The 18,305-nt window shown below is 38.8% G+C and overlaps 1 protein-coding gene across 5 annotated transcripts in view; it reads right to left on the reverse strand.

Moving 5' to 3' along the window:
- The window catches only part of form3 (FH2 domain-containing protein formin 3), a 290,254-nt gene that overhangs the window by 168,909 nt on the left and 103,040 nt on the right, over positions 1-18,305 (reverse strand). For all 5 annotated transcript variants that reach the window (XM_083119204.1, XM_083119202.1, XM_083119201.1 and 2 more), the window contains exon 2: positions 17,390-17,605. In XM_083119204.1, coding sequence (XP_082975330.1) covers positions 17,390-17,456 — 67 coding nt within the window. In that variant the 5' untranslated portion in view covers positions 17,457-17,605. The remainder of the gene's footprint in view (positions 1-17,389; positions 17,606-18,305) is intronic.

An 18,305-nucleotide genomic window follows, 5' to 3' on the forward strand; every position in this document is an offset into this window, starting at 1 on the left:
TAATAATATCTTCTGGAGAAGTGAAAAATCCTAGGTTAAAATGGGTTAAAATAGATTCGGCTGTACTCACCGCACTGCTGTTGGACCTGGAGCTGGAAGCCATTCTTCCCTCGTATGACGAATTCAGAGAAAGTGAAAGAACCTGCAACAATAACAATACACATTGTTAGTGATATTTTCTAATATTTTTGTATAATATTTTTTAAAAAACATCGCAGTGACAAAAGAATGGGTGGAATTCAGAAAGAGAGAAAGTGACAGAACCTGGAACAATAACAATACATATTGTTAGTGTTATTTTCGAGTATTCTTAGTATAATATTTTCAAAAATAATGTAAAACGCTTAAACTTTGTTTGCATGGCAGTTAAAAAACAACTTGAAATAAAGAATAGTATACAAAAAAAGATACTTACCAAGTTAAAAAGCCTTTAGTTGCACTGCAACAACTCAGTCACGCTAAAAAATCTGTACGACTTTCAAGCCAAACACTTGAGAACTCTCTTGGACCGCTTCGTCTTCCGCTCGATATTTATAGATTCTTAGACAAAAGGCCAGTCAATATAAATATTATTTTCATTACTCTTCTCTGATTGGTTGAATCATTTATTAAAAACCTTCTCTCATTGGTTAATATTTTCTAGCCTCTACCCAGGACCGTTCGAGCTCCTCAATTATACCAAATATGACTCACCACCGACGCCAAAATGGCGTTTGTACATTAATGGAAAAACCATTAATTCCAAGTTCCCACGTCTGTATAAAGCACCCATGACTCATATCCGGCAGAAACGCATATATAATATACAACAATAGTGTTAGAATAGTCCGAAAACGAACTCCACAATAGTGTCTTTTGTACCTTAATGGAAAAACCATTAATTCCAAACTCCAACGTCAGTATAAATCATCTGTGACTCATATCCGGCAGAAACGCATATATAATATACAACAATAGTGTTAGCTTAGGTCCAAAAACGGAATACATAATAGTATCTTTTGTGCACTAATGGAAAACCATTAATTTCAAACTCACACGTGTGCATGAGTCATCGATGACTCATCTCCTCCTCCACCCACGACACGTGGCGCTAGATTAAATAACAATAGCGTCACCCCTCGAAAATGAATTAAAAACCCATTAATGTCAATTAAAGGGTCTATTGTCAGCTCTTAAGTATTTTCCCTACTACTGGCGTACGCAGGATTTTATTTCGGAAGGGGTTGGAATGTGTACAGATGGATATTACGTACCTGCGTTCTCGGGGACGGAACACCAAGTAAAATATTTCAGAATTACCATTTTTAATATTCGTTCCAAAGGTTGTCCAAAGACAAAAATTGGTAATCGGAGTCATTTTAATGGGGCTTTCAGTCACAACTTTTTTTTCGAGTTATTTATTCCTTTCATTTGAAAATTTTGATTTTCTCAAAATTTCGGGAGGGGTCGTAGCTCCACCAGACCCTCCCCTGTGTACGCCAGTGACTTGGATGGAAATCATGGCCGCCTGCCTGGCTGCTTGACTGGTTTTGAGGAACAGGCCATGCTTTAATTGCAACTCGCTTTCCTCGACTGGATTCTGTGGGACAACCAATCACAGCGAAGTTTGGTCATGTGAAGATAATCTGAGAGTTTACCAAAGAAGTTGTTTTTTTTTGTCGGTGGTTTCCGAGTGTTGGTTACTTTTGTTCGCTTTTCGATAAAAGAGATGTGCATTCGTGTTCGGTTCATTTATATTTAGGTATTTATGCAAAGCGATGAGATTTGTACGTGACAAATATGATTAGCCGATAATGAAAATACTTATTTTTACAAGTGTATTAAAGGTTTGATATATTGTAGTTCAACATTTTATATATACGTATATACTCGTATATGAATCCTGCGAATCTCATTTATGAATGTACATAACCGAGTTCATTAAAAAGCTTGATCAGTAAACACTGATTACCACATTTTCATTCGGTCAAATTTCTAGTGCATACTTTTATTTTTTAATTTTTAGTAACAGCAGTAATTCTCCTACAACGTTCTTCAAATCGCTCGTCCATTTTCTTAGATTGTCTGCTCTTCGCAATGTCTCATGGGAACAAAAGTACCGACAAGTATCGTGTGAGGCGAAAACTAGCAGATGTAGCCAGTCCAGCGCCAACTAGGGCATTCCTAATCGAAATTCAGTTCCTTGTGATTCGCCTTAATTAGGACGGTCTGTCAACTTCCGTATGTGTATATCCCTGCCGATTCATAAAAACAACTGCATTTCGAAAATATTGTACAATTGTTATTTGCTTGTACAATGATAAATAGTTTAACAATCACTAATCAATTGTTTTCAGTAGCTATGGTAAGTAGTGCTTACACGATGTTGATGAAAAAATATAAGTACAGATTTAATCTAAAACAAATCCAGGTAATAATAGTGTTTAATTATGTACTATAAGGATAATTAATCAGACATGTCAAGTTACTTGCTTCAATAATCTTCTGATTAATACCTAGCACATAATAGTATCAATACTACCAGTGACTCATAAGTCCTAAGTAGAGTAGGGTGGCCAGATGTCCTGATTTTCGAAGGACAGTCTTTTTTTAGGGTCATGTGCTGCTGTTCCAAAAAGAAACAAATATGTCCTATTTTTCAACAGCATCCTGTGAATGTCCTGCAAAACGTCCAGACAAATTGTTTACCTCTGTGAAACTGTTAGTGCCTTTTAAATTAAGAGTATTGCTAGTTTGAAATGAAATGTTCACGCTCGCGACCTTAGTCTTACTGTAAAGCTTATATTTATTGCTTAGAAGCAGATATTGCGTGCAGTCTGTTCATATATATATGAAATGATATTCAAGGTACCGAGAGATGAATAAAGTATATGCAGGGGCGCTATGAAAATAACTCAATTCTGGGGATTTACATGTTTGATGAATTGATGAGATGATTACTGCAGCTGCGGCAAGAGACAAATATATTCTCAGTTTTGATAAATATTTTAATATTATTTCACAATGTATGGATGTTTTATATGGCAAGAAAGTAAGAAAACACAAAAACCAGTAAGAACGAGAGAGATAGGAAGATTAATCTGTAAAATTAAAAGGATAAGAAAGAGGAGGAAAGAGAACGAGAGAAATAAAAAGGGAGGGGTCCTGGGGTCGAATCCCGGTCTGGGCATGGATGTTCTTCACGAATATAATCATACCATCACTCATCCTTATTATGGCAATTAGCCAAAAGTGACAGAAAACAACGTTAAACAACAGAAATCAAAATCAAGAAGAAAACAGATTAAAGAGAATTGTGTAATATTTCAGGAGACATGTAAGAAGGATGCCTTGCTTTTCGTTTCAGTAAATTGGTCACCCTAGAGTAGAGTTCGGATTCTTATGCAATTTTATTTTTATTGGAGGACATTTTACCGCACATGGACATGAAATTAAAGACATAACAATTATACTACCAAGTCTCTTGCTTTTATCAAAAAGTGTAACAATTCGTCAATCATTAGGGTCTTAGTCGCTCGACAGTAATCAAGATGGTGGGTATATGAAGTGTATTTGGAGACAGAACTTATGGTGATTCTTTGTTAAATATTAGGCGCATCCAGAAAGTAAGTTTCCCTGAGGTCGTGCACAAAAAGGAAACATTATTTCATTCAATGATTTATTGCCACAGATACAGCACTTGTCCAGTTACTTGTCAACATAATTCCCGCCGGAATACAGGCACTTGTCATGGCGTGGGACCAACGTCTGTATACCTGCGTCGTAGAAGTCCGCCGCCTGGGCGCCGAACCACTGTGTGACAGCCGTCTGAACCTCTTCGTCGCTGTGAAAATGTTGACTGGACAGGAACTTTTTCAGGTGCAAGAACAGGTGGTAATTACTGGAAGCGAGATCCGGGCTGTACGATGGATGATCGAACACCTCCTAACCGAACCTGTCCAGAAGGGCTGCAGTGCGCCTAGCCATATGCGACTTCGCATTGTCGTGCAACAAGATCACCCCGGTACAGCTTACCGCGTCGCTTATTCTGAATGGCTCGTCCAAATGTCCCCAGTGTTTCACAGTAATTATGTGTACATCTTTCTTGTTCAGGTCACTAATGTTACAGTGACCTTATTTTTTTCTTTCTTTCTTTGAGCTGATTGGAGGAATGTGATTGAGCATTATATGATGCATAATCATGTAGCTACGAAGAAGAACAACAACAACAAATGTATTCAGTAGTCTGTTGTTGATCAGATGAAGTTAGTGTAGATTCCTCGGGCGCCATGTTGTACACATGTTGAAAGTTATTAAACCTCGTTTGTGTTTTATGTGCAGAATGTACTCTATTGTGTCTATCCATGTTTTCACGTGTACCTAAGCATTCTATAATCACTCGGAACGTTTCAGCACTTGATTAAATTAAGTACACATGCAGGTTATTTATTAGCATGTGTACTTCAGCTGTTTCCTCCTCCATGGTGAAATGTACGCTGTGAAGATGTATTAATTAAACCTTCGTGGTTTGGATTAGGTTGGATCAATTCGAAAACCAACACAAAGAAGCCTACTTTCAAAGGAAGAGGATGCACCTGAAGAGTTGGTTCTCCGACGCAAGGCTGTACGGTGCAAGCCCTCTCCAACTCAAAAGAAAAGAGGCCCCCACAGACGGTAGAGACTTGTGGGGCTTTTCACCAACCTCTGCCTGCACCAATGCAACAATCTCGGTAGCCAGGAAGAGATTGATTGAGTTTGAGTTTTAAGTCCACTTTATGCACCGTAAGGTTAATCGGGACTTGACTTACAGTTTAAAGTGGGATCCGAACCACTATGTCCTTCAACGGGAATCGAACCCAGAACCAGGAAAGCATAAATTTTAATGGGTTCTATTTGGTTCCGTTCTCGCACAATTTAAATTCGATTGAAATTGGGTATTGTTTCATTTCAATACGGAACTTGGACCGGATTTAAATTGATCCGGAAAAAGGTTCCCTGGACCGGATCGAAATACTTTGCAGATAAAAAGGTTCTTTACGGTCCAGAATCCATTTACGGTTGCTGATTTTCTCTCCTCGACCCGAATTGAATTTATTTAAAATTCCTGAAGCTTTAACAACCCTGCTTTGGAGATCTGTACTGTGGCGTGCAATTTGAGCAAATGTTTGGATATAGTCAGCGAGTGCCTTCATTTGATATCACTAAAGCTGGAGTTCATTCTGCGGAGAGTTCAGTGCACATATTTGACTTCGTGGAAACCACAAACGAAAGCCACAAGGCCACCTGTGGCCAACCTAAAGAGTAAAAAGAGTCTTCCGGAAGTGACATCATACCGCAGAAATTCAGACGAACTGAGGCTTTGCTGAGAAGGGTTGAAGTGACGTAATCTTTGTGGTTCTTTGAGTGTAAGCACAACCCGAGGGTAAACATCTCAGAATGGATATATTTGCCCACCTTTTACGAGCCGAGCTCGCTGTTTTTTCAAGATCTATGCTAAATTCAATAAATAAACTTAACTGTGGAATGTACATAATGAAATAAATATTTAACGATGAAGCCTCGTTAGAGTGGACATTTTCTCGTGTCAAATGGTTTCTTTTTTTCACAATGATGCAGTTTGCGAAAGTATCTGTGACAAAAAAAAATCGTTTTGTGATTTCATTCGATTTTTATTTAGCTTTGCTCTTCTGACACTTTTGGCTAATCGCGACGATGAGCATGAGTGATGAGGGGACACTTGCAAACAACATCCATGCCCATGGTATCGTAACACGGTTCCGCCACGGAGGTCAGTTTCGTTACGTCCCTGAAGATGCTTGTATCGTGTGGAATCGAGTTGTGCCTTTCTGCCTCGTTATCGTTTTCCAAACCTCAGTTTGGAAAAAACGACGGAAAATAAAATACAAAAACTTTGCAATTAATGTTATCCGAGTTCTCTCATAGAAGATCATTCATATGGGGTTATTGGCTTCCCCGACGACATAGTAATAATGTCGCTTTGTAATTCGGCATATTCTTCTCGAATGTCAGGATTTTACTTTCCTCGGACAGTTTCAAACTTCCCAACGATATGTCATTCATGTTGGGAGATGATGAGAGCGTTTTAGGAAATGTTTTTAGCTATTTGAGAAGCTTAGGCCTTTTACACTGTTTCTGAGGAAGTAGATTATCCTTACCTTCTGTAATGTGTTGTGTTTGTCGTGTGCACTTCTAACCTCTCTCAAGGGGCTTTTTACACCCCTTTATAACTTTAAGGTAACGTTTTAGGTAAGTTTTTTTCCCCCTCGTATACTTAGAAGGATGCAAAAAGGCCATACGTGCCGACGCACCAGAAAATTTTAACTGAATCAATAAATACTAGGAGGAAGGACATAGTGGTTCGGATTCCACTTTAAAGTGTAGCTTCAGTCCCTATTCCCCAATCAGTGCATAAAGTGGACTTGAAACAAAACTCAAAATCTTATGTAGGTTACCTATGCTTTCGACCTTGCTTCTTTATATCATATCATATCTCACATATTTGTCATCCAATGCAATTCGGCATTGAAGAGCCCGTACTTGATTGTCTACTTCAATGGTTCTCAAACTGTGGTACGCGTACCTCCAGGGGTACATGAACGACTTGAAGGGCTACGCTATCAGGCTCTCAAGAGAAATGTTGAGCATACTCACACGACAACATTTTTGCTGCAAGTGTGTAGAGCAGACTTCATTGTTTCAGGCTTCATAGCCTTAACACTCAACAGGAAAATGAGGCTGATTTTGTTACTGACGCTCTTATCTTTTGTCTCATGTGTTCTGAAACAAAATACTCCTTTCAAATCTATAATTGACAAAATTTGGAGTGACACGTTCTTTAGTCAAAAGAACATGATTTAACTAAAAGAGCAAATAATAAGTTCACATGAAAGATTCGAAAGCATTCACGTGATGCCTCTCAGGGTACGGGGTAATATCTCTCTGTTAGTTCGTCAAATAAAAATCAAAGTTAAGTTTGCACTAAGAAAAAGGAAGTCTATTTTACTTCTTTGCAAACTAAATACTTATATGCCTAACATATAATCCATTTCACTCAAAGAAATTGAACTTCTTATAATTCACTTGATCACTCTATTCAAAAACCGAGCCCGAACTGCAAAGTCAAGACAAAACACAATCGTAATTGCCATGGCAACAGCTCTTAACAAGGTAAGTATATACAGGTTAGTCACTATCCTGACATTATCAGTGATAGGTAAATTAATGAAATTAAGATTAAAGAACAATAAACATTTGTACAAGAGAAAAGATAATTAATAACAATAAATATTAGTGCAATGAGAAAGGACGTGTCACGCTTCACGCTTGAAAGTCTCAAGTTCAGAACGACATCACGAAACTGTGTCAGGCTATGCATGCACATTCTTCTCACTAGAAACACTAAGGATTTACAATAAAAACTCCAAAATCGTGCTTGACAGTTTGTTTACAAACTTATTTTTGTACTTTGTTTTAACTCTGGAAAAGATACATAGAAATTCAAGTTTGTTATGTACTTCTTAGCATACACCTGTTTCACGTTTTCATTCTTCTAACTAATCATAAAGATCGTAAACGTAAGAACACCCAATAAAATAATAAACGTAGGAATCTAATGTTTATTTGTTTACCATCTTTCCACATACAGCCCGAATGCCATTTTGCTCTGTTGCAGACACACGCCTCCAAAATGGTCCATCAATCAGGCAACCCAAAAAATTCCCAAAAACCCACTATTCGGAGAAAACCTATGGTGGGGTTACATTAGACGTTTAGTTGCGACTAAATGGTACAATGAGAAAAATGTTTGAGAACCACTGGTCTAGTTGAAATCCATATATTCTTCTGCATGGTACGTATGTGCTGAGGAACTTGTGAGAATATTTCATCTGTGCATGTGTACACTTCGACAGAACAAATGAAACAAGAAATCAACTTGATAAAAGAATCGAAAGCCAATCGTAACACAATCCATTCTCTTGTCGCCTCACATTACCTCGTTAAATGCGCACACGACGACCATATTTCATCCCGTAATCAAAACAACCGAGATAATCATCTTGACCAGGAAAGTCCTCCAAACAATTTCGAAAGGAGCCAGCCGTAATGCACTGCGCATGCGCGCTCGGCAGTGTATCCGAAGAGAAGAAATCAGCTGAGTCAATCCTTTCGGAATTAATTACTAAATAATGACACAACTCAAGGCTGTAAGGAGGGAACGTCACAGTCGTGTTGACAAGAATACGAAATGCAAGGAGAAGATTGTGACTTGCTTTCCATAGCGTCTTCACACGTGGCCGTTGGAAAGTGTCGCTGGGAGTGAGTCAGCGTAGCCAAGGATTTTGTAGAGGTGTCAGTTATCGCACAAGCCTCAACCTACCTCCCCGCTATTCTATTTCTTTGCAGTTTTTCAAGGCTTGGTCAATTTATGCTTAGAGAACTAAACTTATCAGGGCTTGATCAATTTATGCTTAGAGTAACTAAACATATCAGGGCTTGATCAATTTATGCTTAGAGAAACTAAACTTATCAGGGCTTGATCAATTTATGCTTAGAGAACAAAACTTATCAGGGCTTGATCAATTTATGCTTAGAGAAACTAAACTTATCAGGGCTTGATCAATTTATCCTTAGAGAAACTAAACTTATCAGGGCTTGATCAATTTATGCTTAGAGAAACTAAACTTATCAGGGCTTGATCAATTTATGCTTAGAGAAACTAAACTTATCAGGGCTTGATCAATTTATGCTTAGAGAACTAAACTTATCAGGGCTTGATCAATTTATGCTTAGAGAACTAAACTTATCAGGGCTTGATCAATTTATGCTTAGAAAAACTAAACTTATCAGGGCTTGATCAATTTATGCTTAGAGTAACTAACCTTATCAGGGCTTGATCAATTTATGCTTAGAGAAACTAAACTTATCAGGGCTTGATCAATTTATGCTTAGAGAACTAAACTTATCAGGGCTTGATCAATTTATGCTTAGAGAAACTAAACTTATCAGGGCTTGATCAATTTATGCTTAGAGAAACTAAACTTATCAGGGCTTGATCAATTTATGCTTAGAGGAACTAAACTTATCAGGGCTTGATCAATTTATGCTTAGAGAAACTAAACTTATCAGGGTTTGATCAATTTATGCTTAGAGAAACTAAACTTATCAGGGCTTGATCAATTTATGCTGAGAGAAACTAAACTTATCAGGGCTTGATCAATTTATGCTTAGAGAAACTAAACTTATCAGGGCTTGATCAATTTATGCTTAGAGAAACTAAACTTATCAGGGCTTGATCAATTTATGCTTAGAGTAACTAAACTTATCAGGGCTTGATCAATTTATGCTTAGAGAAACTAAACTTATCAGGGCTTGATCAATTTATGCTTAGAGAACTAAACTTATCAGGGCTTGATCAATTTATGCTTAGAGAACTAAACTTATCAGGGCTTGATCAATTTATGCTTAGAGAACTAAACTTATCAGGGTTTGATCAATTTATGCTTAGAGAACTAAACTTATCAGGGCTTGATCAATATATGCATAGAGAACTAAACTTATCAGGGCTTGATCAATTTATGCTTAGAGAACTAAACTTATCAGGGCTTGATCAATATATGCTTAGAGAACTAAACTTATCAGGGCTTGATCAATTTATGCTTAGAGAACTAAACTTATCAGGGCTTGATCAATTTATGCTTAGAGAACTAAACTTATCAGGGTTTGATCAATTTATGATTAGAGAACTAAACTTATCAGGGCTTGATCAATTTATGATTAGAGAACTAAACTTATCAGGGTTTGATCAATTTATGATTAGAGAACTAAACTTATCAGGGCTTGATCAATTTATGATTGGAGAACTAAACTTATCAGGGCTTGATCAATTTATGCTTAGAGAACTAAACTTAACAAGCCTAACCTAACAACGAATGCTTGATGGATTTGTATATTACGTGCACTTCAGCACATAGGCAATGTCAGCCCGTCACGCTACACTGGAATAAACCCATTAACAAAATTGAGGGCAGTTCCCTAAAAAGAAAAGAACATTTCTCTTCAAAACGACCTTACTAAATTTCTAAACAAGAACTAAAACTTAATATTAACAAGTGAAAATTATATTAAAGAGGAAATAAAAAGTAGGCTTAATTCAGGAAATGCATGTTACTTCTCTCTTCATAAACTTTTGTCTTCTCGTTTAATATCTAAGAAACTAAAAGTTAAAATATACAAAACAGTAATTTTGTCTGTAGTATTATATGGGTGTGAAACTTGGTCCCTTACATTGAAAGAGGAACATAAATTGAGAGTGTTTGAAAATAAGATCCTTAGGAAAATATTTGGACCTAAAAAGAATGAGGAGACAGGTGAGTGGAGAAGGTTACATAATTTAGAACTACATAATTTGTATTCAAGTCCAGATATTATTAGAATGATTAAATCAAGAAGACTTAGGTGGGTAGGCCATGTGGCAAGAATGGGAGAGGAAAGAGGAGTTTACAGGATTTTTGTTGGGAAACCTGATGGTAAGAGACCTGTAGGAAGGCCAAGACGAAGATGGAGGGACAGCATTGAGATAGACCTAAAGGAAATCGGTAGGGATGGAAAAGAGTATATACTTGTAGATCTTGCTCAAGATAGGGACAGATGGAGGGCCTGTGTTGCTGCAGCCATGAACCTTCGGGTTTAAGAAGGCTATGGAGTTAAGTTAAGATTAAAAGCTGAGGCTGTAAAGGGGCACTCAGCACACACAAGGACAAACACAGGACAACCCCCTCCCCAACACACACACAGGCCTACAGAGGTTGAGATGCCAGAGCCTGTTGGCCTGCAAGAAACAATTAGTACTCAGGCAGTTTGTTTCTTTATACAGTATATTTGCAGAAGATACAATTCAACATACAAGTGTATCAATATACGCTGTATAAAACACACCTTATTACTAAGTTACTAATTATTAACTATTACTAATCTTAGAAGGTTATTACTCTGTCCCAACGCTTTTATCCAGAATATCTATACGAGTTACGCCATACCGTGTAAGAACAAATGAGTCGTTATTAACAACATGTGAAGATAATAAAAACAATGATTTTCTAAACTCTATTGTCAGCAATTGTAATGATTTTCACCGATCCTAAGATCAATTGTATTTTAATGTATTTATCAAGTATATTTTAATGTACTATTTAAAACATTTAGTATTTCTCTTTTACATTTACATTTTTATCATCAAATCTTGTATTACAAATTTGTAACTTATATATCTTTATATGTATACGTACTGCTGTACTAAGGCTCGAAAACTGTTTTTCAGTAGGATAATATCAGCATAAATAAATAAATAAAAACTTCGTTCAACTACGCGAGAGGGGACTTTTGGGAGCTTACCAGAAGGGCACCCCTTACAACGAATGCACTTCGGCAGACGTCAGAAGGTTGGTTGATGCTTGTGCGATCAGTGAGACCAATTTTGAAAGAAGACAGTGAAACTATACTTGAGGCACCAGACTTAACAGAGCGAAATGCATGCCAAGCGGCTTTTCGGTGGGTGACGCGAGTCCTATCCCCGCTGTATCTTTAGCTTTCTAGCCCAGAAGTCACTGTTATTGCTTACAAATAGCTTATAAATTGTCTTCACGATGCTGGGTCGACATCGAAATTTTAGGGACTCCCACCGGCAATCGAACACGTGACAGGCGCGTAACGAGACTCATGGAGGCATCGGGACAGACTACTCAAGTGGGGTCCCCAGTTACTGCTATTATAGTGACTGGATATTCGAATACGAAAATGTTTCATTTCAGCATGGGTTCTTTCCATACCATTTCGACCAATTTCGAATTAATTTGTCGCCTCACTATTTTAACCACTTATTTCGTCCTCTTCCAAGTGTTCAAAACCGTTTGGATCTGACAGCCATTTTTAATCAGCGGCGTGCGGTAATTTTAGCGTTTTCAGACCTTCACACAAATCGCTGTAACTTCTGTTCTATAATTTCAAATGTAATGATTCAAAAACCATTTTCTTAAAAAATAAATGCTCCATAAAAGCAACCATTTTTAAATATTAAAAGGAAAATATCTAAGCGGTAGTCTCCCTGTCATTCACTTTCTCCGCAGACAGGCACCACTACGGTATAAAAGATCCATTACTACCACCGACGTGACCAAGTCTTGGTAAATTCCTGAAGGATAAACAATAACTCGCATGTAACTGTATGCTCCAATGAACACTAAACGTTAGGCACGAATGTAAAAGAGATTTCAATAGTTTGATAAAAAAAATATACTGGAGAGGATGCTGAGTGATTCATCTCCACAGAGGACACTGAAGTATGCAGAGACCGATGAGTGACGTAATGATGTTTGCACTCGGTTCCAAGATGTTTGCATAATAGGTTTGTCAATCCGCAGAGACAATCATTCGCTTTCCTAGAAAACATTGCAAGCACGTGCATAACCGCAAGGTACTTCTCTAGAACAAGCGGATAAAAATAGGTTCATTGTTACGTCATCTGGCAATGTGTGGCCGATAGTCGCTCTTTATTCGAACCTTTTTCGACTCTTGTCTAGCATGAAGCCGACAACCATTACAAGCTTAAACCCCGTGTCGGAACAGCCCTTTTAAGGGCCAATGTCTGCCATAGGGCTTTTCACTGGACGACGCCTGGCCAGTGCGTCGAGTCCCATCGCTGGTTTTCTAGACTGGAGTCTACGGTTTCGGGCGTTCAGGTATGATCGAGGGTTAGGGCTTAAGTCAAGGCAACTATTTCTTTTTATTTAATGAGAATGTGGGACCAGCATGAAAATGCGAAATATACAAGAGAATGGTCAGTCTATATGATATTGTCGATCATCTCACCGGTACCTTTGGTACATGACCTATGTTTGACACTTAGTCCGGAGACCGAAGTCCCCTTCCTAGGTGCCGGGCCCAGCTAACGGTTTTGATTCCAGGGTACGTGTGACCGGATCGGTTTTTACCCCCGACGGATAGCCGACTCGTGCATAAAGTGACGTTGAATAATAATAATAATAATAATCAATAATAATAATAATAATGATGACGTAGATAATAATAATTGCCAGCAGAAATGCTTTGCTGACTTAACGTTGAACTAAAATATAAATACCACCAGTTATGAGGATTAGTATACTATTTGTATAAACGCAAATCATAGTCAAACATAGATAACAAAAATGTATATTATATAACACACAAAAAATAGACACATTACACAACCCCTCACTATCATTCAAGCATTCACACACTCTCTCATACCGCAGGGGAATAATTACATTAAGATAAGTACATAGGCCCTTTTTAGACACCATGCAATATTTAGTTTTTCTTATGAATATTAAACTGCGCCCGAAGACGTTAATTTTCTTAGAATTAAAGATACAAAACTTTCATCTGCACGTGCTCATTACATTCTGCCAACGGGCAAGACACGTAAACTTTTTATTCTTGCAATTTATTAAAACATTTAAATAATTGTTGTAGAATTATCACTAATGCGCCTTGGAACTTCAATAACATTAGGCTTAGATATCAACTGCAAGACACACATGTTTACAGACTGGAAAGTGAAGACACTTATGTATGAATATATATTAAAAATAGCACGAAGTTAACTTACTTCCTCCCTTAGCAAACTTGAGAGGTGATCTCTGCAAGAGATACACGATTTATGCCGTTTTAAACAAATATTTACCGAGTAAAGCATATAAGGTGACATAAATAAACATTATTACTCAACAGTTCGGCGCAGAGCGTGGAAAAACAACAGTATGCTGTGAATATATCTTCCGAATTAGCAATTGTCGTGAAATTTAGATGATGTTGGCAAGAAATAATTTAATCAATACCTTTGCGACTTTTAACTTTAAATACAGGTATCTTTTCGTCCGACGGCCGATCTTTGGAGGCTTGGGTAGATGATCACTCACACATAGAAAATTAACAGTAGTATACTATACCATCTCGGCGTTCTAGACGTTTCAGCGACGTTTACCGTAGTCCTCTAAACGGCGGCGGGACGTCGATCCGCGGTCCTCTTTGCAACACTAACACTTCCCCACGCTACTTCTTTGTAGCGGCACTTCGCAATCTTCTGGGACACACCTTCCTTCTAAGCTTCTACATCACGGCGATCATCTTGTCGGCCTCGTAATGGAGCGATTAATTGCTTCGCATCGTCTCTCTCTCTCTTTCTGGGGGGACGGCGAAAAACGGGCGAAGTTCCTTTACCGGGGGTACTCGTGGATTCTCGCTGCTAATCTCACGCGGGACGTCGGCGTCGTCTCAAGACGCAGTAGGTGTCGCTTCATTATCTCAATCTTCTCTTCTAGACGGTAGATCTAAGTGTGGGCTGGTGTCGCTTCATCTTCCAATTTCTCTCTCTCTCTCTCTCTTTCTCTCTCCGTAGAATTCTCGTCGGGCGTCGGCGTCTCGACTGGCGGCTTTCGGCGGTATCATTTCATGGCTTCTAATCGGGCTGTGGGCGTCATTTGTGGCTTTTGTAGCGCTTGTGGCGGCGTTTTAGTGGTGTGACGTCGCGACGCTGAGCGATGATCTGCTGCGTTGTCGGCTTCATGCAGGCTAGGAAGACCCAAGGCCCTCCTTCTCTTGATTTTAGCCCGCCATAGTTGTATTAATGTTCCTCGTCACAAAACGAATAACTCGAATCCAGTGCACAGGTCACAAATTAACACGGCGTATTCGTACAACTAGTCACTGTCACTCACTCACGCAGGTTAAAACACACGGCGCGGTAGAAAAAAGACAAAGTCCCGAATCTTTACTCCGACTGTCGCAGAGGTGTTGTCGGTTCGAAAACTGGCGGTAGACTGTACTTGTTTGTTCGTTCTGCCACTATATAAAGACAGCTTGAAACTTCGAATACAACGGACTGACTTTTAGGCGCGGGAATCTGGAGTTACGACGTTGGTGGTCAAGCGTCCATTTTTTGCCTGGTCCAGCTTCTTCAAGCACACGTGTTGCGTTAAAATGGGGTGAAAAGAATAGTTCTACCCTCATCCGGTACGTAACATGTTCCTTCAGTAATTGGCCTCCCAAGTTGACTTTCCGTCGCCAAATGCACAAAAGTCGCTCAAAAACAGTGAAGGATTTATCACAGCACATTGTTGGTTCCGAGCTCCTACGACCGAAAGGGGGAAAAGTCGACAAAAGCAGAAAAACACAAAAGGTTCAGAAACGTGGTGTTTTTCTACCGAAGCTTCAAGCGGATACGAAGTTACAGAAAAATATAAAATAACGAAAACCTAGGATAAAAAAGTAGGTGACAAAAACTGATTGTCATAATCATCCAGATCATATGTAACAGGTATAGGATAGGGAAGAGAGCAAACATCCTTAAATATAGCATCGTACCACATGTGTTTACAAGTCTGAAAGCACGGTAGCATTACAGGAACAAAAGAGGCGCATACTACGGTAGGGCACTATTCCTCAGTTTTCTCCAACTTCCTGTGGTATTTTTTGGCATTTCTTTCCCGAAGAACGGCTATGGTTGACTCAACAATCCCTTCTGTACAATAACCGTTCATCACACCGCCATCTAGTGTCGTGTCCACATACCACGGGTGTCATGTTCTCCGGGACATACGATCATATTGTGGTACCACAGTTTAACTTGGAGAAAAAAATACAGTTGTAATTGTCATAACTAATGCTCCAGCCCTCGTAGATAATTTACCACCCGAGGCTGAGTCTACACTGAAATTTTAAAAAGGATCGAACCCGGGACCAAAACCAAAGGTGAGAGCACTAACTATTCAGTCTCGCCGGGGCAAAGAAAAACAAGTGCGTAAAGACCGACTGCCTGTAAAATGTGGTCGCGTGCACGCATAGCCCCTGTATTACGAAAGGTGAAAAACCATGTATTTTAAGCGAATATTTTTATTTCAAATGTAAATTTATTTTCATCTGCCAATCCTGTAAAAAACATTTTTGGTGGGGACCAATTCAATACAAGGGCCAACTCTGTAAACTAGAAACGCTGCTGGAATGCTGAAGAACTCCAGCGAAAGATTTTTAGAACGGAAGGAACGATGGACAATTCGAACAGCACTTTGTTGGTTTTTCAAGAATGGATATATTCACTTGAATATGGAAGATGATTAAACTACCTAAAAGTCACATATAATATAGTGCGTTTAGAATTTAATATAATAAATTAAATAAAAACAATGACAATTATATGCGGTTTACAGTGAAGGAACAACTCTAAGGTATGTGTCGAAAAAGGTCACGGAAGAATATGCATTAAGGATAGTAAGTAATATAATCTGTAAGTAGCGACAAAGCAGTGGCGACCGTTCCTTAACGCCAGTCTGGGTTCTTGTAGCATGCAGCCGATCAGAGCAATGATCGCCATCTTTTGACTTAGTGTTCATTTACAAGATATTTTATTCCTTAGTGCAGTGTTTCTCAACCACGAGGCCGCAGGCTGGCGTCAATTCTACCGAGCCGCGAAAGTTTCTCTTGAAGTTTGAGACTTGCAGCCCGAGCTGGCAACCACTTGGAAAGATGACCTTACGTTAGGGGTTCACCAGCGATAAGAGGATATCGTTTCTCGCCAGTGTTGGTGAGAAATCAAAGTTGCTGAGAGAAGAGAGTGTCACCCGTGCAAATGCCAAACTTGAATTTTAACGGTTGGGACTATCGAGTTAAGAGCCGAAAGGATGAAGCGACTTGCAGCCCAAGCTGACAGCCACCTGAAAAGATGGCCTTTCGTTCAGGTTTGAGTTCCACTGCGATAACAGGAAAGCTTTCGCGATAGTGACGGTTAGCGATCATATACCATGGTCAATTTAGTTTGCAGAGCAATTCTCATTAACAAATATATTGAAGTGGAATTATTTTGATTAATTGGAATTGATCGGTGTCCTATATGGAAAATGCCAATCAAAATCAGCACCTATCAAATTAAGCCAGAGGAAACTAAAAGATTCCATTAGTTCCAGTTGTTCAACTACAAAACTAAATTTTATATTTGCCAACAAACCTAGATATAATCGAACACACTCTATGATTATGCCATAACTTATTTACTAATATTAAATTTCAAGGGTACATATTTAATAACGTATAAAGTTTAAAAGAAAGCTATTTAACAGTAAGATTGTTGGGATCAGAGCATCGACTATTTTAAAAAACGAATTTACCAGGGCCGCGGATTCAAGAAGGTTAAGAAACACTGCCTTAGTGCACAATTCGGCAGGGTTGCCAGGTGCACGCTAGAAAAAATCTCCGAAACTCTGAACACTTCTCTCCACAGGCTCTGCGTATACATGTTGACCTGCTCACAGAAAACAACAATAACAACAAATGAGATAAAGAAAATCGTGCATGGACCTACCTGCGGCGAGCTTCGCTGTATACTCCTTATTCTCGACGATATAGTCGAGACCGATGCGGGAGTCCATGGCTGCGTGGATATCGTCCTCCACACGATTGGAACCCAGGAGGGCGGACAGCCTCTGACGAACCACGCTACAGCGTCGCCTGCAAGGGTGCGGGGGAGGGCGGTCAAAGTGGGACCACCCTCGATCCCTCGTCGACTTCCCTTTCCACCCTGCAGAAGAAAATATAATTGTTAGGGAATTTATCTCGATAACAGGTGTCACATGTATATTAAAACTTTTCTACACATCACTAATAAAAACATACGAGCCCTGTGTGATTTATATCTGGCGATCGAGGAGGCATAATCGGCAACTTAGCAGAAGTCCATTTTGGAAGCGTTACAGAGCTGTTTCGACGCTACCGACACCAACTAGTATTATTTTTTTTGAACTTACACTTTGGAACATTGCAAATCAATGAGCATTGAAATTTAACTTCGAGCACTTAAAGGATGATATTCTTAGACACTTTGACTTAACAAATTCCATGATTTTCCCAGTTTCCAGATAATTTCCAATAAATTTCCATAACCATTCTGCGATGCGTCAGCTTACTTAATCTGTGCGTATTTCTTTCAATTGAAAAATACAAGCAATGGTTTTAAGAAAACTATATTTCAAAGTAAATTTCATTTTTTCTTAATAACCCCAGTTGTAAGAAATATGGATTTAAAAATACATCGTGGCCCAAAAAAGGTAACCGAAATACTGACAATACTTTGTCCACTTTGTATATAAAAATCCATATTCAGTGCACGTACAACATCCATATTTAATATTCTGATTTTTTCCTGGTTTTACGCGTAAATAATTTTACGAAACACCTTGGCTCTTGCATGATGATCAGATAGAACTGATGAAGGTACCCTC

Source organism: Lepisma saccharinum, chromosome 3, assembly GCF_977018435.1.
Source record: "Lepisma saccharinum chromosome 3, izLepSacc3.1, whole genome shotgun sequence".
NCBI lineage: Eukaryota > Metazoa > Arthropoda > Insecta > Zygentoma > Lepismatidae > Lepisma > Lepisma saccharinum.